Source organism: Vipera ursinii, assembly GCF_947247035.1.
Source record: "Vipera ursinii genome assembly, chromosome: 5".
Taxonomy (NCBI): Eukaryota; Metazoa; Chordata; class Lepidosauria; order Squamata; family Viperidae; genus Vipera; species Vipera ursinii.
Genome location: NC_139518.1, coordinates 51,048,179 through 51,070,904, shown reverse-complemented (window position 1 = coordinate 51,070,904; position 22,726 = coordinate 51,048,179). Strand labels below are relative to the sequence as shown.

Sequence of the window (22,726 nt, the reverse complement as noted above, 5' to 3'; positions counted from 1 at the left end):
TCTGACTAAGGATATGCTATTATATTGATTTAATACAACTTTGTCTGATCCTTGCCAGGTTCCCAAAGACAACATTACGGAAATCGTAGCAGCAGATAAAGCAGAGGAATTTCGTAGGTAAGAAAAAGACTCATGTGGGATGTCCTGGGTTAGTGCAATCCAGGTTCAGCCAACTGTAGAGGTGGCAGTGACTATTAGATGATTTCACATGCCAAAAATGAAAACATTTGCACATGCCAAAAAAATGACATTGTTCTTTTAAAAATAAGCCACGAAATCTCACGAGATTTCCTGTGGGAGAAGATATATTGTGCCATTTGGCGGTCTTTCAAGATTTCAGCCATTTTTAATTTTAGAAGTTAGAATGTTTTGTGGACTGTAACCTCTACTTTTAAGACAAAATTAATAAACTTGAGCATAGACCCTATTCTGAAACAGTCCAGCTAACATTTAACTGTTGTTAGTGGATGGAGACCCTAAAGGGACCATTAATCTAGTGCCTAATTCCCCCTTCATTTCAGCTTTCCAAATCTTGGTTGATTTACTACCTTATTATTAATCTAGAACAGTGGTTCTCAACCTTTTCTTCACCACAGACCCCCTTTAAATACCTTTTGTGGCCCTGGACCATGGCCAAGGAGCACCAAGACTTAAATCATAACATTTCTTCAATCTTTCACACAACCTCAATGAAGACATTGTGGCCTGTCCTGGAAATCCGTGGACCACATATTGAGAACCACTGTTCTAAAATAAGCTGTATGACTAAGTTGTAAGGTTCTACATCTCCAGGAAACTGTCCTCACTGAACCGGAGTAGTGAAAGGTGAAGACTTTGGTTGGCCTTGGTTTCTTAGTATTCATAATTGTGTACCTTCTCCCTATAATAGTTCTTAGCATTTCAAATCCCACCCAGCTAAGGGGGAAAGAGAACAGGCAAATAGGATACAAAAGAGGCAGCTGAAGGAAATATGACTAGGAAGAATCTGAGGCTTTTCCCAGAGATTTGGGTTTTTTCATGACATGTATGTCTTTTTCAGGCAGCAAGAGAACTTCGTTGACTTGAGCTTTGCTACCATTTCAAGTACAGGCCCAAATGGTGCTATCATTCATTACAAGTAAGAGCAATAAAAGTCCTTGCACTTCACTGCTGATTGTATAACCAAAAGGACAGCTAGCATGATAGTATCTAGCAGCTTAGTTCAAATTAAGAGATAAATTGATTACTATAACTGGATTGCAATGAGCAAACCTTTTCCTCACATTCCAACTCATCAAATATAATCCTTATGTCATTTGAGGCTTCTTAGACCTGAAATGATAATCTCCATCAGTGGTAGCCTTATTCTAGACTTCTGGCTATTTAGTTTATGTGGGGATTATTGAATTAGAATCTTCATACTGTCTTGGACTTTCTTTATACCTGTTTGTGGAAGAAATAGCAAAGAAGAATCTGACTTGTGCCATAATCAGGTAGAGGTAGAAGCTGGCTTTAAGATTTGGTTGCTTTCTCTTCTAGCTATTTGTGTGTTCAAAATTATTACTGTCAAAATGGAATCCTTGTGATTATTGTCATAGAAGTCCAAAAGGCTTATCCCTGTTGCCAAGGACTGCGTGACTTAGAATTTGGAAAACTGCCCTTTTAAAAGAAGGCTTAAAAATAGTTTCAGTGAACAGCTGAGTCTTGGTCAGAGAGCTTGCTTTAGAAGAGAAACTAAAACAGATTTAAATGATGGTTAAAGATGAAGGAAAAGGAACTACCATGCCTAGGCTGCTTACTCTCTATTTACCTATTTCTTCAAAGTATGCAAATACAATATACTACATGACAGTTCAATCCAAGGAATTAAGTTGTCAATATTTATTTATTTACATGTTTACAGCCTCTCATCTCCCATCTCATCATAGCAATTCTGGGTAGCGAACAACATGTAAAAACACTTCACAAAATAAGAACTACGTAAATAAAAAATATAGAAAATTTAGAATAAGTGCTGAGATAAAAAAACACACCTGATAAACTATGAACATCTCACAGAGTCCAGCTAACCTAAACTCCAGTGTCCGGAAACAGATCCAAATTTTTAAAGCTTTTTGGAAGGCTTGCAAGAGTCATGGCTAATCTAATCTTGGAAGATAAGATGTTCTGAAGGGCAAGTGCTCTGACAGAAGAATCTCACTTTCTGGGCCCCACAACATGATATTCTTCCAAAAGATAAAGAATGCCACAGAATGTCTTTCCTGCCTGATTGAAAGGGATTGGTAGAAAAGATCAGGAGGAGTTACCGTGTGGCTTATACATTTTATAAACAAAAAAACAGCGCACTGATAATCTGGCTTCATGCTGCAAAAGACCTTATAAATGATAACTACCATCTTTCAACGTATTTATTTTTTATTAGCTTATAGTATAAAATACGAAAACACAAAAGCAGGTAGTAGGGAACAAAGGGAAGGGGAAGGGAAAAAGAGACTATGGAATAGGAGGGAAAAAAGAAAAAAAAAGGCATTGACCTCCGACTCCCTCTGTTGCAGTAAAATAAGGCATTAGCATCGAACCTCAACTTTTTACTTTTCCATAATAGTATAAACTGGCCCAGGGGTAGGCAACCTTGGCTCTTTTATGACTCATGGACTTCATCTCCCAGAATTCCTGAGCCAGCCATGCTGAGGGGAAAGAGAGAGGTTTCCAAGCTGAGCCATGCTGACTCAGGAATTCTGGGAGTTGAAGTCCACGAGTCATAAAAGTGCCAAGGTTGCCTATCCCTGAACTAGCCATTTCTATAACAACAGATCAATCTAATCAGTAAAACCCAAAATCAAAGCACAAAGTCCAGAAGCGCCTTCCAAGTAGAGGCAAAAGTACTTGTATGCTTTTCTTTGATCAGAATAGTCAATTTAGCCATCTCTGCTAACTCCATCAACTTTTGTAGCCATTCATCCATGGTGGGAATCAAAACATTTTTTCCCCATTTTTGTGCATAAAGTAATCTTGTTGCTGTCAACATATATAAAATCAGAATTCCATTTGTTTCCCCCAAGTCTTTTTCCATTAGGCCCATAAGTTTCTGGTTTTATCTTCACATTCACTTTAAGAATTTTCTGTATTAGAATATGAATCCTACTCCAATATTTCTTTGCTTTATCGCATGTCCACCATAAAAAGCACCTTCTTTTCATTTACATTTCCAACATTCATTTGAGATATCTTCATGCATTCTAGATACCTTATCTGGTGTTAAATACCAATGATACGTTATCTTATAAAATTTTTCTTTTAAATTGTAATTTAGTGTGAATTTTAAGCCTTTTGTCCATATATTCTCCCATTGTTCAAGCATCACATTATACCCCAAGTTCCTAGCCCACTGAATCATACAATGTTTTTTACATGTTCACTTTCCAAATTCAATTTCAATAACATTTTGTAAACCTTAACAATAATATGATCATCACTATTACATAGTAAAGTTTCCAATTCCAGTGATAACTATCATCTCCCGGTGGAGCCCAGTGGGGCCTTGTGGACTTGGGCCATTTTGAAGGACTTTGGAAGATCGGCGGGGAATTTAATGGACCTGGGGGAGCCAATCTTTGTTGACCACAGTCTGGAAGGCCCCAATAATTATCGAACTGAGGGCCTATGGACTGGTGGTCAGTTACAACCTCTGGGAATGACGAGACAACGGGGGACTTGGCTGTTATCAGAATTGACTATGATGGCTTGTTTTTGCTTTTACAATCGACTGCGCATTGCCCCTTATACCCCAAAGGACAGAGAATTCTGGGTATGGGCCATTGTGAGAGGATGGCCGAATTTACATCTCCTGCCCCTAGAGGTGAGAGCTCTATGGGGCAGGCCATACCCAGTGGGGTTGCTCCAGACTTCCATCCCCCCCCCGAGAATTGGCTCTGTAGCCGTAGTGAGAGGACGGTGGTAGGCCTGCCCGGGGGGCTTATCCAGCTGAGTGGCAGCGGCTGGACGGAGGCCTGGGACTCCCTCTCCGAATAGATCCTCCTCATGGACTATCATCTATGGACTGCCTGCGATTCGGACTGCTATTTATGCCTTCCTTTAAATATTCGTCCACGGACTTGTGCGCCCTCAGGGGTGCTCCCCCCTCCTGGGTGCGACCCGCCTTGCCAGCCGATTATAACCTCGAGGAAGGGCCCATTTATTGGGACCCTGAGAGTTGGCTGGGCACGGGTAGGGGCCTTCGACGTAGACCTAATAAGAGGCCCCTGATTATTTTTCTTTCAAAATTTTTTAGGGGGTTAGGGAGGCGGGAGGGTTCTTTTGGTTGTTTGGATAAGGGGGGCTATCCAACTACCGCTGTTCTGGCTGGGGCCGATGGAGATCGCTGGGGGGAGGAGCGGGGGTCGGTCACCTCCGGGGCTCCAGGGCTGGTCGTGGGGCTACCTATTCCCACGACATCAGGGAATGGCAGCAGATGGAGGAGCAGAGGGCCGTATCGATCTCAGGGAAGGCCTCTCCGCTACTTACAAGCGGTGAGGCACTCCGACCCTCTGGCTCTACCCCAAGGTCCCGGGAGTGAGGGTGTGCAGCCCCCTGAGCTCCGGCTGGTGTATTTGAACGCCAGGTCCGTCGCTAATAAGGCTCCTCTCGTTCGTGATCTGGTCGAGGGTGAGCAGGCGGACCTGGCTTGCATCACGGAGACTTGGTTGGGCCCAGAGGGCGGGATTCCTCTGGTTGATCTTTGCCCACCAGGTTTCCGGGTGCTGCACCGGCCTCGGGCTCAGGGTAGGGGTGGGGGTGTGGCTGTTGTTATGAGGGAGACCTTGTGTCCGCGGGAGGCCACTGTTCCTCAGATAGTCGGGTGTGAGTCTCTCTTTTTGAGATGCGGCCCTGGTGCGCAGTTGGGCTTGCTGCTGGTGTACCTTTCGCCTAGTCATGCAGCAGCAGCCCTGCCTGAGCTGCTCGATGTCCTCTCTGCGCTGGTGGTTGAGTTCCCGAAACTTATAGTTTTGGGGGATTTCAACCTACCATCGCTGGGAGGATCATCTGAGTTGGCCCGGGAGTTCATGGCTTCCATGACGGCCATGGACCTGACGCAGGTAATTTCGGGACCGACTCATGAGGGAGGCCACACCCTTGACCTAGTTTTCTTATCTGGACGGTGGTTAGATGATCTTGGTGGGGGCTTTCCAATTATTATGCCCCTGTCATGGACCGATCATCATCTCCTGCGGCTGGTCTTCCGTTTTGCCACCCCCCGCCGTGGGTGTTTGGAACCAATTAAATGGTACCGCCCCAGACGCTTAATGGATCCCCAGAGGTTCCAGACAGCTCTGGGGTCCCCACCTGCCTCCCTTGCTCACAGCTCGGCAGATGCCTTAGTGGAAGCCTGGGAAAGGACGGCCACTGAGGCTCTTGATCGAGTTGTACCCCTGCGGCCCCTGACCCGGTGCAGATCCCGTCGAGCTCCATGGTTCTCTGCGGAGCTTCGGGAGATGAAGCGTCGGAGACGGGGCCTAGAGAGCGGTTGGAGGTCCAGCCGATCCAAATCCGACCGATTGCGACTAAGAGCCTACATTAGGTCTTATCTCGCTGCGATAAGGGAGGCGAGGTCTAACCACTTCGCCACCCTTATCGCGTCCGCAGATAATCGCCCGGCCGCCCTGTTTAGGGTGACTCGCTCCCTCCTAAATCAGGAGGTGAGGGAGGATCCCTTGCAGGGCCGTGCCGAGGAGTTTAACCAACATCTGTCGGACAAAATCGCTCGGATTCGGACCGGTCTGGACTCTGACTGGGCAGAGTCTGACGATCAGGACACGGGTGGTCTTGTCGATATCATCTGGGAGGAGTTTGATTCTGTGACTCCGGAGGAAGTGGACAGGATCATGGGGAGGCTGAGCACCACCACATGTTTATTGGACCCGTGCCCTTCCTGGCTGGTTTATGCAGCCCGGGAGAGGACACGCAGCTGGTTCCAGGCAGTTATATCGGCTTCTTTGAGTGAGGGTATCTTCCCCGCCGTCTTGAAGGAGGCGGTGGTGAGGCCTCTCCTCAAGAAGCCTGCCCTGGACCCGGCTGTATTGAATAACTTTCGTCCTGTCTCCAACCTTCGCTTTCTTGCGAAGGTTGTTGAGAGTGTGGTGGCGCATCAGCTCCCTCTGGTCCTGGATGAAGCGGATTATCTAGACCCGTACCAATCGGGTTTCAGGCCCGGGCACAGCACGGAGACGGCATTGGTCGCGCTGGTGAATGATCTCTGGAGGGCTCGGGACAGGGGGCATTCCTCTGTCCTAGTCCTATTAGACCTCTCGGCGGCTTTCGATACCATCGACCATGGTATCTTGCTGCGGCGTCTCAGGGGATTGGGAGTGGGAGGCACAGTTTTACGGTGGTTCTCCTCCTATCTCTTGGGACGTTCGCAGTCGGTGTTGGCAGGGGGGCAGAGGTCGACCGCGAGGTCTCTCATTTGTGGAGTTCCTCAGGGGTCGGTCCTCTCGCCTCTCCTGTTCAACATCTACATGAAGCCGCTGGGTGAGATCATTCGTGGCTTTGGAGTTGGGTATCATCAGTACGCTGATGATACCCAACTTTTCTTTTCGACCCCAAACCACCCCAGTGATGCCCTCGACGTGATGTCCCGTTGCCTGGAGGCGGTTCGGGTCTGGATGGGGAGGAACAGACTCCAGCTCAACCCCGACAAGACTGAGTGGCTTTGCATATCTTCATCCCGGGTTTATTCGGACATTCCACCTCTAACTATGGGGGGTGAATTATTACCCCCCGTAGATAGGGCTCGCAACTTGGGGGTCCTCCTAGATTCACGGCTCACCTTGGAAGATCATATAGGAGCCGTGACTAGGGGGGCCTTTGCACAGGTTCGCCTGGTGCGTCAGTTGCGGCCCTATCTTAGCCGGGATGATCTGTGCACGGTCACTCATGCGCTCGTGTCCTCTCGTCTGGACTACTGCAACGCTCTCTACATGGGGCTGCCCTTGAGGACCACTCGGAAGCTCCAACTGGTACAGAATGCAGCCGCGAGAGTGGTGTTGGGAGTCTCCCGATACTCCCACGTTACACCTCTGCTCCGTGAGCTGCATTGGTTGCCAGTTGTCTTCCGGGTGAGATTCAAGGTACTGGTAACGGTATTCAAAGCACTCCATGGCATGGGGCCGGAGTACCTCAGGGAACATCTGCTGCCGGCATCAAGCTCCCTGCGCCCTGTGCGTTCCCACAGAGAGGGCCTCCTCAGGGTGCCACCGATCAGAGAATGTCGATTGGTGGCCCCCAGGGGGAGATCCTTCTCTGTGGGCGCTCCGGAGCTGTGGAATCAGCTACCGGTAGAGCTCCGGATGGCGCCCGATCTTCGCTCCTTTCGCCGCGATCTCAAGACATTTTTGTTTGTACAAGCCGGCCTAGCCTGAGGGGGAGTGTTGGGGTTGTTTTATCTTTTGTTTTTTAATTTTTCTGGGGGTTTTTAGCGTTGTATTTATATTGTTTTTAACTAGGGCAATTGTTTAATCTGTTTTTAATGTTTGTATTGGTTATTTTATTCTGCCCTGTGAACCGCCCTGAGTCCTCAGGGAGAAGGGCGGTATATAAATGTTATTAAATTAAATTAAATTAAATTAAATCTTGAGTTGACGCAGAAGCAGTGCAGGAGGTATAATATGGATACATCAAAGTGAGCCCATAGCTGCCCACACCATTGCATTCTGAACCAGTTGAAGCTCCCAGATGTTGTTCAAGGCCAGCCTCATGTGGGCAGCCTTCTGTAATTATATGATGGAATGACTTTGAGGGACAAGGGGAAAAGACACAGCCTAGTACAGTGGTGGCGAATCTATGGCATGCATGTCAGAGGCAGCACTCAGAGCCCTCACTGTGGGCAAACGCACCATCGCCTGAGCCCTGCCTCCCCCCTGCAGCCCCCTTCTCACCAGCAGCCCCCCCAGAGGAGAGTTGCTCCTGGGTGCAGCCCATGCAAAGCGGCGCAGCCAAGGACATGGCAGTCGAGCAGCAAGGAGAAGACTCCACCCTGACACCCAGTCACACGGAGACAATGCTACGGGGTGCAGGTGGAGAGTGTGGTCACCATGGCGCTGCAGGGCAGTCTGGGCGATCTGCTGTAGCAGGCCGTGGAGGTGGTGGGTGGCCCTGCAGGCAGGCAGAGGGGGGTGGAGCAGGGGGCAGAGTGGTGGCGGGCGGGGGACTGGGTGGATTTTGGGCACTCAGTCTCTAAAAGGTTCACCATGACTGGCCTAGGACCTGAGCAGATAAAAGGGGAGGAGCTCTCAATGGTTAATGGGCAAAGAAACTTTAAAAGTATCTTCCCTAATAAGACTGTTAAAAGTGATAGCAGGAGATTTGAATTTAAAGACTTGTAAGATTCTGTTAATGTAGCCTGGGAATAAAATGTAATTACATCACTTGATTTTATTTCTTATTTGGTTTACCTGGGAGAGCTATAAATTTGACCAGGCCATGATTGACTAACTAGTGCCTCTTAATTCAATTAGTGCAGAAAAAGAAGTGCTAAAACTCTCCTAGCCAAAGTTTCCATGCGTTTCTTTAAGAGCAAGTCAAGGAGGAATCCAAAGTGGAAAATCACCATTTCTAAGGACCCTCAAACACAATGCCACTCAGTCTTGCTACGGATTAAGCTAAAGCCTACAGTTCCCCATTTGCCTCCCCAACCCCAGCTTCCAGACACCAAGACAATGCATCCATAACCTCACTTGGTTGCCTATGGTAGAAATGTAAAACTGGGTATCATCAGCATACTTATCATATTTCACCAGGGACATTAGATAATCCCCCAGAGGTTTTATATAGTTTTAAAGTGAAAAAGAGAGACATCTGAACTCTGAGGCACCTCACCCAGAAGGAAGAGATCAAGGAGAATAGGATAGATACACCAGACCCATCTTGTTCCTGCCAAATGTTATCCACAAGAGCAGCAAATGCTGTTTAATCAGCAAGATCTGAAACCTGACTAAAAGGGGTTCCGATAATTTACTTCCTTCAGGGTCCTCTGAAGCTACAGGGCAACCAGTGGTGTGATTCAGCCAGTTTGCACCATTTCGGCAGAACTGGTAGCTAATTTTTTGTTGCCCAGGCCCAGAATGAACTTCCAGAAGCGGCATCCACACACAGAACTGGTTGTTCACATATTTGAATCCCACCACTGAGGGCGATCATTTTCTCAGCTACCTTTCCCCAAAAGAAAAAGTTGGAAACAAGATGGAAGTTTCCAATATGGTTGAGTTCAATGATGGCTTCTTGAGGAAAGTGCTAACCGCTATTTTATTTAACATCAACAGGACAAGTTTCTTCCTCAAGGAAACAGATGCATACTAGATGATAGTAGCTATTCCACCACCTGTGCCCTGAACTTTTGATTGATGTCAGGTTTATGAGAGAGAACAGTCCCTCCAAGCCATCCAGGTCTTAGTTATACATGAACTTTGTAGATACCTAGACTATTATATGTAACATACCAACCAACTGTGTTAATGCTAAGCATGATACATGCATAGCAAAATTAATCATTTAACTGTATAATTTAAGCAATAACGTTCACAAGCTGCATTCTTGAAACAACGTTGAAACAATAAATTTTGTTGTTGTTGTTGTTGTTATTATTATTTAGGCCTTCTCCTGAAACAAATAGAACTTTGTCCTTGAATGAGATCTATCTCTTGGATTCTGGTGCTCAGTACAAGTAAGTGGGTTATTATTCTTACAGCTTATGCTCCTATTTTAAACCAATAAACCTATTACAACATTAAGTCCCTTTTCTGATCTATATTAAGTAGGTATGAACTCTTTAAATAATCTCAGATTTGTTCTGAAGCAACTTAGTGAAAAAATAATGAGTTCAATTATTGTTATTCTGACAAAGGTGAGGAAAGGGTTTTTTTGAAACTAGTAATTAATTTATTTCATCTTCTATTCCATTATGACTTCTTTGTATGGATGCTGGACTTGAACTCCAATGACTGGGCAGTTAATATTTTAGCAGACTTTTTGTTTTTGATTTATTTTGTTGGAATGCAAATGTTGATGTTTGCCATACTAGAATATTTCTAAAATTAAAAGGACCCTAGTTCCTAGGATAACATACAGAGATTTTAATGATGTTAGTTTGATGGAGAAATATAAATTTGTTAAAGATTGGTTAAGGATAGAAAAGTAATAGCACTTAGACTTATATACCACTTCACAGTGCTTTATGGATCTCTCTAAGTCAGGGGTGTCAAACTCAATTTCATTGAGGGCCGCATCAGCATTGTGGTTGCCCTCAGGGGGCCGGGTGGGTATGGCCAGGGTGGGCGTGGCCTACTGGGTGGGCTTGGCTAGAGTGTGTATGGCCTACTGGGTGGGCGTGGCCAGCTCTACATCGTTCGCATCAAGGGTGCCTATGGGGCCCTGGGCAGGAGTGGGACAGATCTGAGGGTCTCTGGCAGAAGGAGGATCTCTGGGCCAGGGCTAAGGCAGTGGGGGCCGTTCACTCACTGTTTCCAGGATGGCTTCGCGGACCATATGAAACCACTTCGTGGGCCGGATCCGGCCCCTGGGCCTTGTGTTTGACATGTCTGCTCTAAGTGGTTTAGAGTCAGCATATTTTCCCCAACAATCTGGGTCCTCATTTTATTGATCTTGAAAGGATGGAGGGCTGAGCCAACCTTCAGCTGGTCAGGATCAAACTGCTGGCAGTCAGCAGAATTAGCTTGCAATCCTGCATTTTAACCACTGTGCCACTATGGCTCATGAAGAATGCTTAACATTTGTAGCATTTCAGCATTCAGTGTATTTACCATCAATCTTCTAGTTGTAATCCTGCAAAAAACAATCTTGTTATGGCATATGGGAAACTGAGATGGTAAGAGCCCAACATTCCCAAGGCTATCTACTGAGTTCATGGCAGAATGAGAGTTGACCTGAGGATGACTTGAATTGTAGCCTACTATCTTAGAGTATTTTGGAAAGATTTAATAAAGATTTAAACTGTTTTACTTAAGTTTGAAGAAGAATGTTGCAGACCTGACCTGCTCTTCAGGAGCAAATTGTTTCTTCAGAATTTTGGCATTTTTGCTAGCCAACATTCTTAGCAGGCCTTTGAATGGGAGCTGTGTGAATGTTCTTTGATAAGACATACAATGGGATCTTTCTCTTCTCAGACAGTCTAATTATTGGTTCTTTCAGATTTACAAAGAGAAGCAGCCACTTGAGAATAATGAGTTAGCCATCCATAATATTTTCCAAGCTGTAAGGACAGCAGAACTGAACTAGCTGAGGTTGCATAGTTAATGGCAGGACTTTTCAGGTCAAGTCATGACCTGAGTGAGGCAGAGTTCCTGGAACTCTGAATATAACAAACTTGGAAAAAAATCTTACTTCAGTCTAATGTCCATCCATGCTGATGAAGTGCTAAGTGGACTGAATTAAGGTCACACATTTTTTGCCAAAGTGTGTATAACCTACAAAAGAGCCCTTCCTAACATCTTACTTCCCAAGTAGGTTGGTAACAGTCCTTAGAATTCGCACTGAGTCTTAGAACTGCTGTTCAGGCCATACAAAATATACCAGATTAGTAAAGGCTTCTGAGGAATCATAGAGATGAAAGGATTGCTTTTACAAGGCTAGTTTCCTAAATAAAGATTAAGGCAAGAATCTATTATTTCTAGGAATAATCCAGCAAGTAGACAAAACAATAGTATTAGCCGAACTTTGAAAATTTCTCCCACTGGATCCAGATGTTCAAGTGTTTGCATCCACTTCTTTTTTACTGTTTGCCAAACATCCAATACATTCTGAAGAAATGTAATATTTGCTTTCTACTTTGTTTGCTACTGGTGATTGTTATACAGCTACTTATATCCTCAATTGCTGTAGATTATCAGAATTCTGCTTAGATTTTTCTGGCTTTGTAATCTTATTAAGTCGCTTGTAATTATTGAATTTGAACTGATAATTTGGATTAAATTTCCAAATTGCATTTGGTGGAATTCCATCAAACTTTTGAATTTGAGCAGTTGATTTTTGGAATTGAATCAAGTAGAATCAGTAAATGTAATTAAATCAAATCAACACTTTGGATCACAGATAATTCCTACACATTTAGTTTGGGATCTGTGGAAGCAGATGTCCCTACGTTTTTCCCTTTATACTATGTTAACATGATTTGTTTCTCCAGTGTTGATTAGTTCAACACAAGGCAATTTATTGTATAGCTTTTACTTTATGAGTGCCAAATCGTATAACTGGTCTGAAATGCTGCTGTAGTCTTACATAAAGAGACATCCTTGCGTGCGTTGCAGAATTAGGAAGAACTTAAATCATTCAGTACAGCTTCTTGTGTTGAAGCCAAGTCTCTTGCTCCTAAACATTCTGAACAGCTTTGGGCTAACAACAAGAACATGCAGACAGCTTTCCAGACTGAAATGTTCCATAGGCAGAGAGCAGGAAAGATGCCAATGCCAAAAAGGCCAGAGGGCTATGCAATAGATTGGTTAGAATAGAATTTCCTTTCTTTTTTTATTTTGCTCTAGTATACTGATAAGCTAATGAGGTACTTTTGAGCATACCAGTTTAAGGGAGGAGGAAGATAAATTTTTGGAAGTTGTAGTATTACATTTTTAAAAAGTGTTTAAAATTAATTTTAAAAGTTTTTTCAGTATCATCTTGTAGCTGAACTATTTGTGGATCTATAGGGCATCTCAGAATTCTGAAGGAACATTGTAGTTCAGGAGTTTGAAGATCATTTGCTAATGTGTGTTGAAAATTAATACTGCTGCAGTTATTTTTTCTGTTTTGCTATTCCACCCTGTGTTTACATTTTAGACCACCTTGAAGGTCTGCTAGGCATATTCCAGGTTATAAATCAAAATAATTCAAGTATATTGACTAGATTTGCATATTACTGTATTTTTCCGTCTATAAGATGCACTCTTCTATAAGATGCTCTTCGTGTCGTTAGTGGCAAGCCCACAGGGACTTGATACCTGCACCAGGTGGCATGGCAACGCACACAGGCATGCCCTGGGCTGCGGAGGTTACCATTATTTTTCTGTGTATAAGACAGATTGTTGAAGAGGGTGTGTGCAGGAAAAAATAGTGTCTTATACATGGAAAAATATGGTATGCTAAGCCATAATGTTATTTGTTTGTTTTGGCTTAGTATGTTTCAAACATCCATTCATTGTTGTTTCTAATGCCTGTTATAGTTTAGCATGTTGCCTGAACCAGGCTGCATGACTGGTAACAAAGTCCAATTAAAACAAATTGTATTTTGTGAAAGATAGGAACATAGCCCTATGAAAAAATAAAAATATTATAAAGTTAATAATAGTAATGCAAAGTAGAAAAATAAGCATGACAGTATCTATTGATTATTTATTTATTCTGCCATTTGGTAGACAATTTCTACATTTTAGTTTCCAAAGGAAGACTGATGCACAGAGTTCCTTTATGAGTAATCTTATTCAAACTCTAAAATGCTGAAGGAGAGCCAGTGGTCTTTCAGTGTCTCTGTGAGATAATTTCATTATATAGCACTATTTCTCAGTAATGAAAAGGCCTCTTATAAGTGATCAGGGCAAGTAGTGACTATTCTTGTGGAATCTTATTCATTCTATAAAACTGTTTGAAAACATCCACAAAATATATTCTTCCTTTGCTGTATTATTAGTTATTAGAGTTTGAACCTGGTTTTCAATCTTATAATATTGGTAACATCTTTTTTAGAAGTTCTTTTTGTTCTTTTTTATTGAAGGGATGGAACTACAGATGTGACAAGGACCATGCATTTTGGTACCCCATCTATGTATGAGAAGGTATTAAAAACCTTTCCCCTTAATTTGCTAGATTGCCTTCATTTAACGTAGGGAACCATTTGAAAATCCAATCTGATAATATGAATTGACCCTTAAATGTTATAGGTAACATAACCAACCTTAGGCATCCAAGGCCATTCACCAACATGGACGCCAGCTTCCATAAGGAAGGAGTGATTCTTTGAAAGATATTTGAGAATGGAAACCATTAAACTAGGGAAACAACAAACAAGTAACTCAACAGAGTTACGATGGTATCTTATGCACTCCCAAGTCCTCCTATAGCTAGCTAGCTCATATCGTGTATCCTCAAAATATACTGTACATTTTTCCAAATCATATGTACAAGTGCATCCTGTTGCAGCATTTCTGTATTAGCCCAGCTCTGTCTGTATATATAATTGATTGGCTGACTATGTCAGTAGTAGATTCACAGATTCCTAGCTATTGTGTTGCCCAGGTGGTGTGTTTATTATTCGATCTTCTTCAGCACTACTGAAGATAAGCTCTACAACATTTTTATCCATAGGGCATTACAATTTACCTTTTATTTTGATCAGTTTGACATTAATGATCTTGTCAGTGCAATTGGTCCATGATTTGTTTTGAAGTTAACTCAAATCTTTGGACAAATAACTGAAGATGAAGAGAAAAGAAAGGAAATGAAGAGAAAATTCTATTTTTTCCAACAATGTAGCTACAGTTTGGTGTTGGGGAAAAATGATAATTCTAAAAACAAAATCAGCATACATCAATTTGTTTCCAGTTTTTTCTACTTTCCAGTAGATATTAAGCTAATTATTTTCGCACCTACTTTGAAGAAATGCAGCAAGTTAGATAGGGCTTCATTTTTATAATTTAATGAATCCTATTTTTTTATTTTTGTTAATACATTCAGTGCTATTCTTTTATTTATTTATTTATTTATTTATTTGTTTTTATAAACCGCCCTTCTCCCGAGGGACTCGGGGCGGTGTACAGAGTAAGGTAGGTATACAGATTGAACAATAGTGAAAAACAATAGTCAAAACAAACTGGGACCCCAATTAGAGCTATCAGGCCAGGCCGGACTGCTGTAACAGGTAAGTTTTTAAGTCGCGCCAGAAGGTGCGGAGGTCGGGGGCCATCCGGATTTCAGTTGGCAAGCAGTTCCAGAGGGCTGGCGCACCCACTGAGAATGCCCTCCCCCTGGGGGCCACCAGCCGACATTCCTTGAGCGGTGGCACCCTGAGGAGGCCCTCTCTGTGGGAGCGCACAGGACGGTGGGGTGTTGACATTGGCAGAATGTCAATGGTCTAAGCAACATTATATAAATCAAGAAAAAGTATGTAGTCAGAAAAGAAAATTGAAGGAAGGTAACAAAAATACATCTAAAACTAGTTTATACACACTTAATTTATTATATCTCTGTATCTTTTTAGCTATTGCAAATCATCCTTGCTTTCTCTGCATCCATATAGCACCTTAAACGTCTCATTTCTCTTTTTTGAGGAACTCATCAACTCCAACTAATCATGACTGCCTTGGTTTCCCCCCTTCCTTTCAACCCATTCATTCTTTGCAATTTGTACCTCATTCATCCTCTCTGCATCCTCAAATCATTTTAAGGTACTTTGACTTTAGTCACCCACTTCACAAACCAATGCATCATTGCCATATCTCTAAAATCAAGAAGTATATGCAGTGTACTGGCATAACTTAATAATTTTATTCTGGTCAATGACAGAAATTCTTAATACAAATATATAGCAGAGCCAAGGAGAACATTTTTTTGGAAAGTCCATGTAAGGACTGATTGTATAAAAGCTGGATCTTTTAGTCCACAACCTCCATCCCTATTAGTCTTAGAGAGATTTGTGGATTGTACTGTTGTTTTGATGTTTGTTATACATCAAAAATATCTGCAACTTCAAATATATTGACAGGTATCAGCCCAGAAATGTTTATAAAATGGGCTGGGCCACAAATAATTAGACATTTGTTTTAATTTGCTTTATTTACTGTGTTTTCTTTCTTTTGCAGGAATGTTTTACCTACGTACTGAAGGGCCACATAGCAGTCAGTGCAGCCATATTTCCTAATGGAACCAAAGGTTTAGGTTTTTTAAAATTATTTTTCAGTATCTTCTGTTAAAGTGATCATCAGCAGCTGTGGTGATGTCATTTTCATTATTTAGTTGGAATTGAAAGAAGGTATTCAGGGCATTCAGTCCAAGAGATTGGAAGTGTACATATGTCAATAGATTTTAATTCTTTTCCTGAGTAGCTTTGAGTGACTCAGCTCTCAATGATTCACTTGGTGACTTTGGTCTCCTATTGTGTCTCATGGTGCATTCACTCATTGTATTAAGCCATTAACAATATTTTTCCTAGGCCAGAATTGATTAACTGCATTAAAATATGAATTAGGGTTTATAAACAGTAACATCTCACCAGATTGTTACAGAAGCTTTTAGCTGGTGTGTATATTGGGTGTTGTACTTTTAGTATGTTATCGTTGAAATTTTAATAAAGTAAACTCTTGTCTTCGTTATTTTGTACCAATGTGCAATTCCTATTGCAGGATTGGAACTTCCAAGAATTCCACAATATTTAGTTTCTCCTCTGGATCATGCAATTCTGGAAAGTTTTCCAAATTTAATTCTTTAAACTAGAAATCATTTGTGATGCTAGGCGTGGTACATGGCCATCTTTCATCTCTGATACTAAATTCAGAGTATCACAAATTCTGTTCAGATAATTAATATAGAGAAAAATCACCACATCATCACCAATTACTTTAGAGAATTAATTTACGGAAAAATCAGTAGACATAATGGCCAGATCAACAGGTGCCAGAGGAGAAAAAATGTTCCCCAAACCATTTCCTATTACAATCTTCTTGATTATAGAGTAAAAATATAACTAGAAAAAAGGATAGCTTGGAGTTGTTATATTTGTATCTTGGTAACTTTTGCCTTCATATGTAGGTCATCTCCTGGATTCCTTTGCTCGCTCTGCATTGTGGGATCAAGGCTTAGATTACTTGCATGGTACAGGTCATGGAGTTGGTGCTTTCCTCAATGTACATGAAGGTCCATGCGGCATTAGCTACAAAACATTTGCAGATGAACCTCTGGAAGCTGGAATGATTGTTTCTGATGGTAACGTATCCCTGTTGATTGTTATATGAAAATACGTATAGACTCTTTTGGGCAAATGTGTTCTGCTCTTTTTTTAACTTTTGGAATATATGTATAAGAATGTTTAACCCTTACATACTTTTTGGTTCCACATATTTTATAGGGAAGGAAAAGAATGCAGTGGTATTTTTTCAAAAAATAAACATGAATAATGCAATTATCATATTATTTTGTATTTCAAATATTCAGACTTTTTGTATGCACTTTATCACAATAATCAGTAAAACAGTTTGTAAAGTCAATTATTCAGTTTCTGACAAGAGGTCTCAAAGATGTTTTCTTAGATTAGGTCACATGTTTATCCCTGGAATGATTTGTCTACCCATCTTGTATGCATTGAGGCCTGACATGATCCTGTATTTATTAAACTTAACTTTTTTTAATCAACTATATGAAATTTGAAGAGCTATTGGCCAATAAATACTTGAATATTTCTTATTCATGAGAGTTTTGCTCTTATTTGTGAGAGTTTTATTCTAAAGGGTTTTTTCCCCTTAATTGTGTCTCTATAGAACCTGGTTATTATGAAGATGGCTCTTTTGGGATCCGAATTGAAAATGTTGTCATTGTTGTTCCAGCTAAAACAAAGGTAATTGATCCTTCAGCATCTCCAGGACATGATTTTAATGTGCAATGCCTCCCTGATGGTATATTTAGAAGTTTAATCACAATAAATAAGCCCTTTACTGCAGGGGTCCCCAATCCCCAGTCGGTGGACTGCCACCGGTCCACAGCATGCCAGAAACCGGTCTGCGCAAACAAGCCAAACCCCATTCACAGGATGCAGGCCACACACAAAACCATGCCCACTCCAGTCTTCAGAAAAAAAACTCACTCCACAGAACCGGTCCCTAGTGTCCAAAAGGTTGGGGGCTGCTGCTTTAATGTAACAGTATACTTAGTTCCGAGCACATGGCTCAGAAGACAACATGATTTGGGAATGTACTCTACTTTTCATGTGTTCTTCCCTCTGGGATGCAGAGCACGAAGGCTTTGGATACCAACTGCATTTGAACATGCCCTTTGATGCCTGTTAAGTTTGATTCTTTTTATTTAAGAAAATTAGTGGGAAATTGGAAGCCATTACACAGAAGGTAATATGGTGGCTAACTATTATAGTTCCATGCATTAAGAACATGCAAAGTAAGCTGAGCTGAGATTGAAGCAGGTCATAAAAAACAATATCAAAACTGATTCTGAAGCTGGCATGATAACCATTTTGTCAGAGCACTCTAACATGACCCTGTATGCTCACTAATTCACAGAGTTTGACTATTCAACTTACCTATTTGCTGACAAAACCCATACATTTTACATTTGATCAGAACAGAAATATTAATTTCACTATGCCTACATACTTTCATACTAGATTCCTTGGTGGGATTTTTTTTAACAAGTGGGAAACTTTATTAATGTTTGTTTTAAAGTGTATTCTTTAGAAAAGGGCAAGACAGTCTAGCAATTACCCATACATATATATCTGCTCCTCTTGATGTGAAGTTTTCAGGGGGGAAAACCCCCCTCCTATAACCAAGTAGCCTTTTCTTCTTCACAGTATAACTTCAGCAACAGAGGGAGTTTGACTTTTGAACCCTTGACCCTGGTCCCAATCCAAACTAAAATGATACTTGTTCATCTACTGACTCAAAAAGAGGTAAGAGAAGTAATAAATTGCAGTGTGGTTTATTTGGAAGCTTTTATTCTGAACTTTGAAATCAAGCCAAAATGATCATATTTATCTCTTGTTTACAACCAAACTGATCTCAGTCATTTCTGTTATAAAATGAAGATGAAATCAATAACATCAGGTGGTTGGATAGGAAAAATTCCTAATTCACCAAGACTTCAGGAATACAGTGTATTACATTTAATATAAAGGAAGACAGGCCTGACTTTAAGATGACCAATTCAAAGAAGATTAGATAAGAACTCCATTATCTATTCTGAGTGAAATTAAGGGGGTTTTAAACATGTTCACGCACACACAGACACGCACCTTATGTTACTGAAACCACATCACACATTGGTATTTACCCTGCTTTTCTATGCTGAAAGCACCCAAAACAAATAAAAGATATACAAAGTTTAAAACAAAGATTAAAATTATTTATTAAATTTATTTGCAAGTTATATGAGGTATTTTTTAGCTACTGAGGTTATTGTATAGTAGTGGTTTCCAGATACTTTATCCAAACTCAGGTTCAAGTTATAAAAGTTACCAAACATAATTTAGCTATCATGCAATATACACTTGCTGAACTACCAAGGAGGAGCTAGACAACTGCAATAATGCTGTTAATACCTACTAAAGGCTGGGAAAAACGTGGAGATCTTAATGAGAAACTGCAGAGTCATCTTTGGGGAGGGGCTTATGCAATGTGAGTAGATTTTTGTATCAATAACAGCCACAGAAAGTTTGCCAATAGTACTGAAACTTTAGCAAGCTATGAATTGTAATGTAGTAGAAAAGAATGCAATTCCTAACTAGAGCTAACAATATTATTATGTGCTCCACTTATATCTTACTATAATGACCTAGATTTCCTAAGCATGTAATCAGGTCATAGGTTAAAGAGAAATATTATAAACTTCCTGCAGAAGTATAGAAACCTTTAATAATGAAATATACTGTATCTTGATCCCTCTCCCTAAAAGCCTATTATTACTACTACTACTGGGAGCATTAGGCATCCAGTGAACAAAACAACAGCAAATTACGCAATGCTTTTAATGGATAAGAACAGAATTTTTTGAAAGAAAGGCTAGGTAATTAGGAGCCTGAACAATTCCTATTTATTCATAGTAAACCTTGGCAAGTTTAAAACTCAAACTCAAAATAAAATAAGTCAGTCTTCTATACATAGTATGTAAATTATGCATCTAATTTATGGGATCAGATAAAATCTTTGTTACTATCATAGACTATCGGAAATGGAATCAACAAATGTGTACATACATCTCTAGACAAATAGATGACAAAATCGCGTGACATGCAATAAATGAAGACTCACATTTCTGTCAGATTTCTTAACATTATATCCTGCCCCACAATTCTCTGTGTAGTGGTGCCTGTGTCAAACAAGATTGTCTCCTAGATCTATTTGGCCCCTCCCCCCTCTGCAGTTGTTTAGAAGGACTGTGAAGAACCGTTTTTTTCACCCAAACCTGTGATGAAGGAGAAGTGAAATCCCTTCCCTTCATTGTGCTTGCCATTTTTAAATCTTTTTTCAAGTTTTTTTCTTTTTCCTTCCTTTTAGTGTGACTGGCTGAATGACTACCACAGAAAATGCAGAGAAGTGATTGGGGCAGAACTCGAACAACAAGGAAGACATGAGGCCCTTCAGTGGCTCATTAGAGAAACAGAGCCAATCTCTAAAATACACTAATAGAGTATTTCTATTTTTGGATGTAATTCCTTTTTAAAAATCCATGTTCAGGACTGCTTTCGCTTTACAATAACGATTTGGGGGAGGCATGAATTTTTTAAAAGAATAATAAATCAAGAGAAATAGAAGAAGATCAAAGGGCAAGATACAGTAGAGGGTGAAAGGATTTATTCCCCTGTGATGTTCTTTCTGTTTTTTCTTTTGATAATGAACAAAATTAAATTCAGAGCTGTGAAATCTGTGTCTTAAACAATGATATGGGTTAGTGGTAAAGAACTCAGGGCTGTGAAACTAATCTCTGGATCAGATTGCTCAATTTGCTTATATAAACAATGAAAGTAAGAAAATCTGCCATAAGGTAAGTTGGCTCTTGGTGGCAATTTTCTCAAATGTTAAGGAGGAATGGTATTGCATCAAAGGCAAACATATCTGCTAAAATTAGTGCCTGCATAGGTTTCCTGAAAAATAGAATTTCTCATAATTATTCCTGAAAGATTTTAGCATCTGGCTTTGCTGCATCTCACATTTCAGAAAGGCAACTAGTTATTGCATTTTTATCCTTTAATAAAGGAAGTGCCAAACAATACATTGCATTTTGAAGCATTCACCATTCAGTGCATGCAGGCTGTATCCTTATGCCTGTCTTCTCTGGACAGTCCATTGCATTCAGTTTTTTTTATTCCAAAACATGACTGCAACCTCAGCAGAATATGTCTTGATAGCCTCATGCCATCTCAACTAACTTAGCAATTTATTTTCAATAAATAATAAATGGGCCAATCTGCAAATGAGTAATACCAAGGAATGGGATGTAATTTTTTCTTTTTTCTTAGTACATTAAAAATTCTGAAACTTTTGGACAGATATAATAGCCACCTTGCTGAAGCATGCAATATAACACAACCAAATTTTCTCATGACTATATATTTGGTTTCTAAATGTGTGTAATAAGTAAACATAGTATCAGCAAATGCAAGGATCTTTTGAATGTTTGAACAAATTCTTTCTGGGCTTTATTTTTTAGTCTGCAAGAGCTCCAAGGACCTACAGGTGTTGACACCTTATTGAAAAGTTTAGTGCAACATTTTTGTGATAACTTTGGGAGTCAATAGAATGTCAAATCTCTTTGATTAAATTAGATGATACTTTTCTTCAGGTGTTTCAAAGCATGAGAAAGGAGCTGGGCAAAACTTAGTGCATGTTCTTTTGTGGCTACTCTGTATGCAACTCTGCGCTAAGAGCATCCTGGATCTGCAGAAATAGTTCCTGAGAGAGAACTCAGAACTCTTTTGGCTATACTGGAAATGATGAGAGTTATCACATTTTATGTGTTCTAGATTGGGGAAGGGTCACTAGTACAATTTGTGCATGTTTTAAAGCACACGTTTCTGTGGAGGACTGTGTTAACATTCATGTGTATCAGTTAATTAAAAACACAAATTCTAAATAGTTCAAGTTTGTTAATGTGATGACTTAGGGGATGACTTAGAGGATGCCAGCATGAGGTATTTGAAATTTAAGAGACATATAAGAGACTATTGTAAGAAGTATTTCTATGTAGGTTGCTAGAATCAGTTTCAACTCGTAGCAAAAGTTTCCTAACAAGTAGTGGTACTAATTATTAGAAATGATAAATCCCCCTTCACTAGGTCTTTACTAGGTTCCCTTCACTAACCAGCCATCTGTCAGGGATTCCTTACTGAGGAAGGCATAATTTGAATTCCTTTACTGAGCAGTGGTTTGACTTCACTGGCTAAAATTATCTTTCCTGATCTGATTCCAATACCTATGCATTCAAAGCAAAGCACGAATTGCTGTGTAGTGAGATGAGTGGCAAACAAATTTAATGAATGAATAAAGTAAATAAATAAATAAAATAAATAAATGAGGTAAACAAACACCAATATAAATTTGAAAGCTCACAACCTTTTCATTAAAGAGTTTGTATCCCTATATATCTTTAATGTATCAGAAATATATACTATTGTAAAAAGGCGTGGTGAATAATCTGACACACATTAACAATAGAAAAGCACCATTAAAGGGAAAGTTCATTTATTTCTCATGCTGCTTTCCTACTCTTCTCAAAAGAATTGTTGGGGAAAATTCTTCCACATTTTCTTCACTGCTCCTCTGAAAGAGTCAAGCCGTAAAAGCACATGACTAACGAAGCTCTGAAAGATCTTCACAGCTTGATGCACTAATCACCAGGCATTTTATTTATTTTATTTATTTATTTATTTAATTTATATACCGCCCTTCTCTCAAGAGACTCAGGGCAGTTAACAGGGCAATACGTAAAAGATACAAAAGTTAAAATTATTAAAACATGATTAAACAATGCCCAT

At 40.6% G+C, this 22,726-nt stretch overlaps 1 protein-coding gene across 2 annotated transcripts in view; it reads left to right on the top strand.

Annotated features, from left to right (window-relative positions):
• Positions 1–21,816, top strand: part of XPNPEP1 (X-prolyl aminopeptidase 1) — a 45,121-nt gene extending 23,305 nt beyond the window's left edge. For both annotated transcript variants that reach the window (XM_083363779.1, XM_083363778.1), the window contains exons 13-21: positions 59–117; positions 1,040–1,117; positions 9,626–9,697; positions 13,751–13,811; positions 15,834–15,903; positions 16,780–16,953; positions 17,505–17,581; positions 18,548–18,646; positions 20,250–21,816. In XM_083363779.1, coding sequence (XP_083219905.1) covers positions 59–117; positions 1,040–1,117; positions 9,626–9,697; positions 13,751–13,811; positions 15,834–15,903; positions 16,780–16,953; positions 17,505–17,581; positions 18,548–18,646; positions 20,250–20,378 — 819 coding nt within the window. In that variant the 3' untranslated portion in view covers positions 20,379–21,816. The remainder of the gene's footprint in view (positions 1–58; positions 118–1,039; positions 1,118–9,625; positions 9,698–13,750; positions 13,812–15,833; positions 15,904–16,779; positions 16,954–17,504; positions 17,582–18,547; positions 18,647–20,249) is intronic.
• Positions 21,817–22,726: the final 910 nt, after the last annotated feature.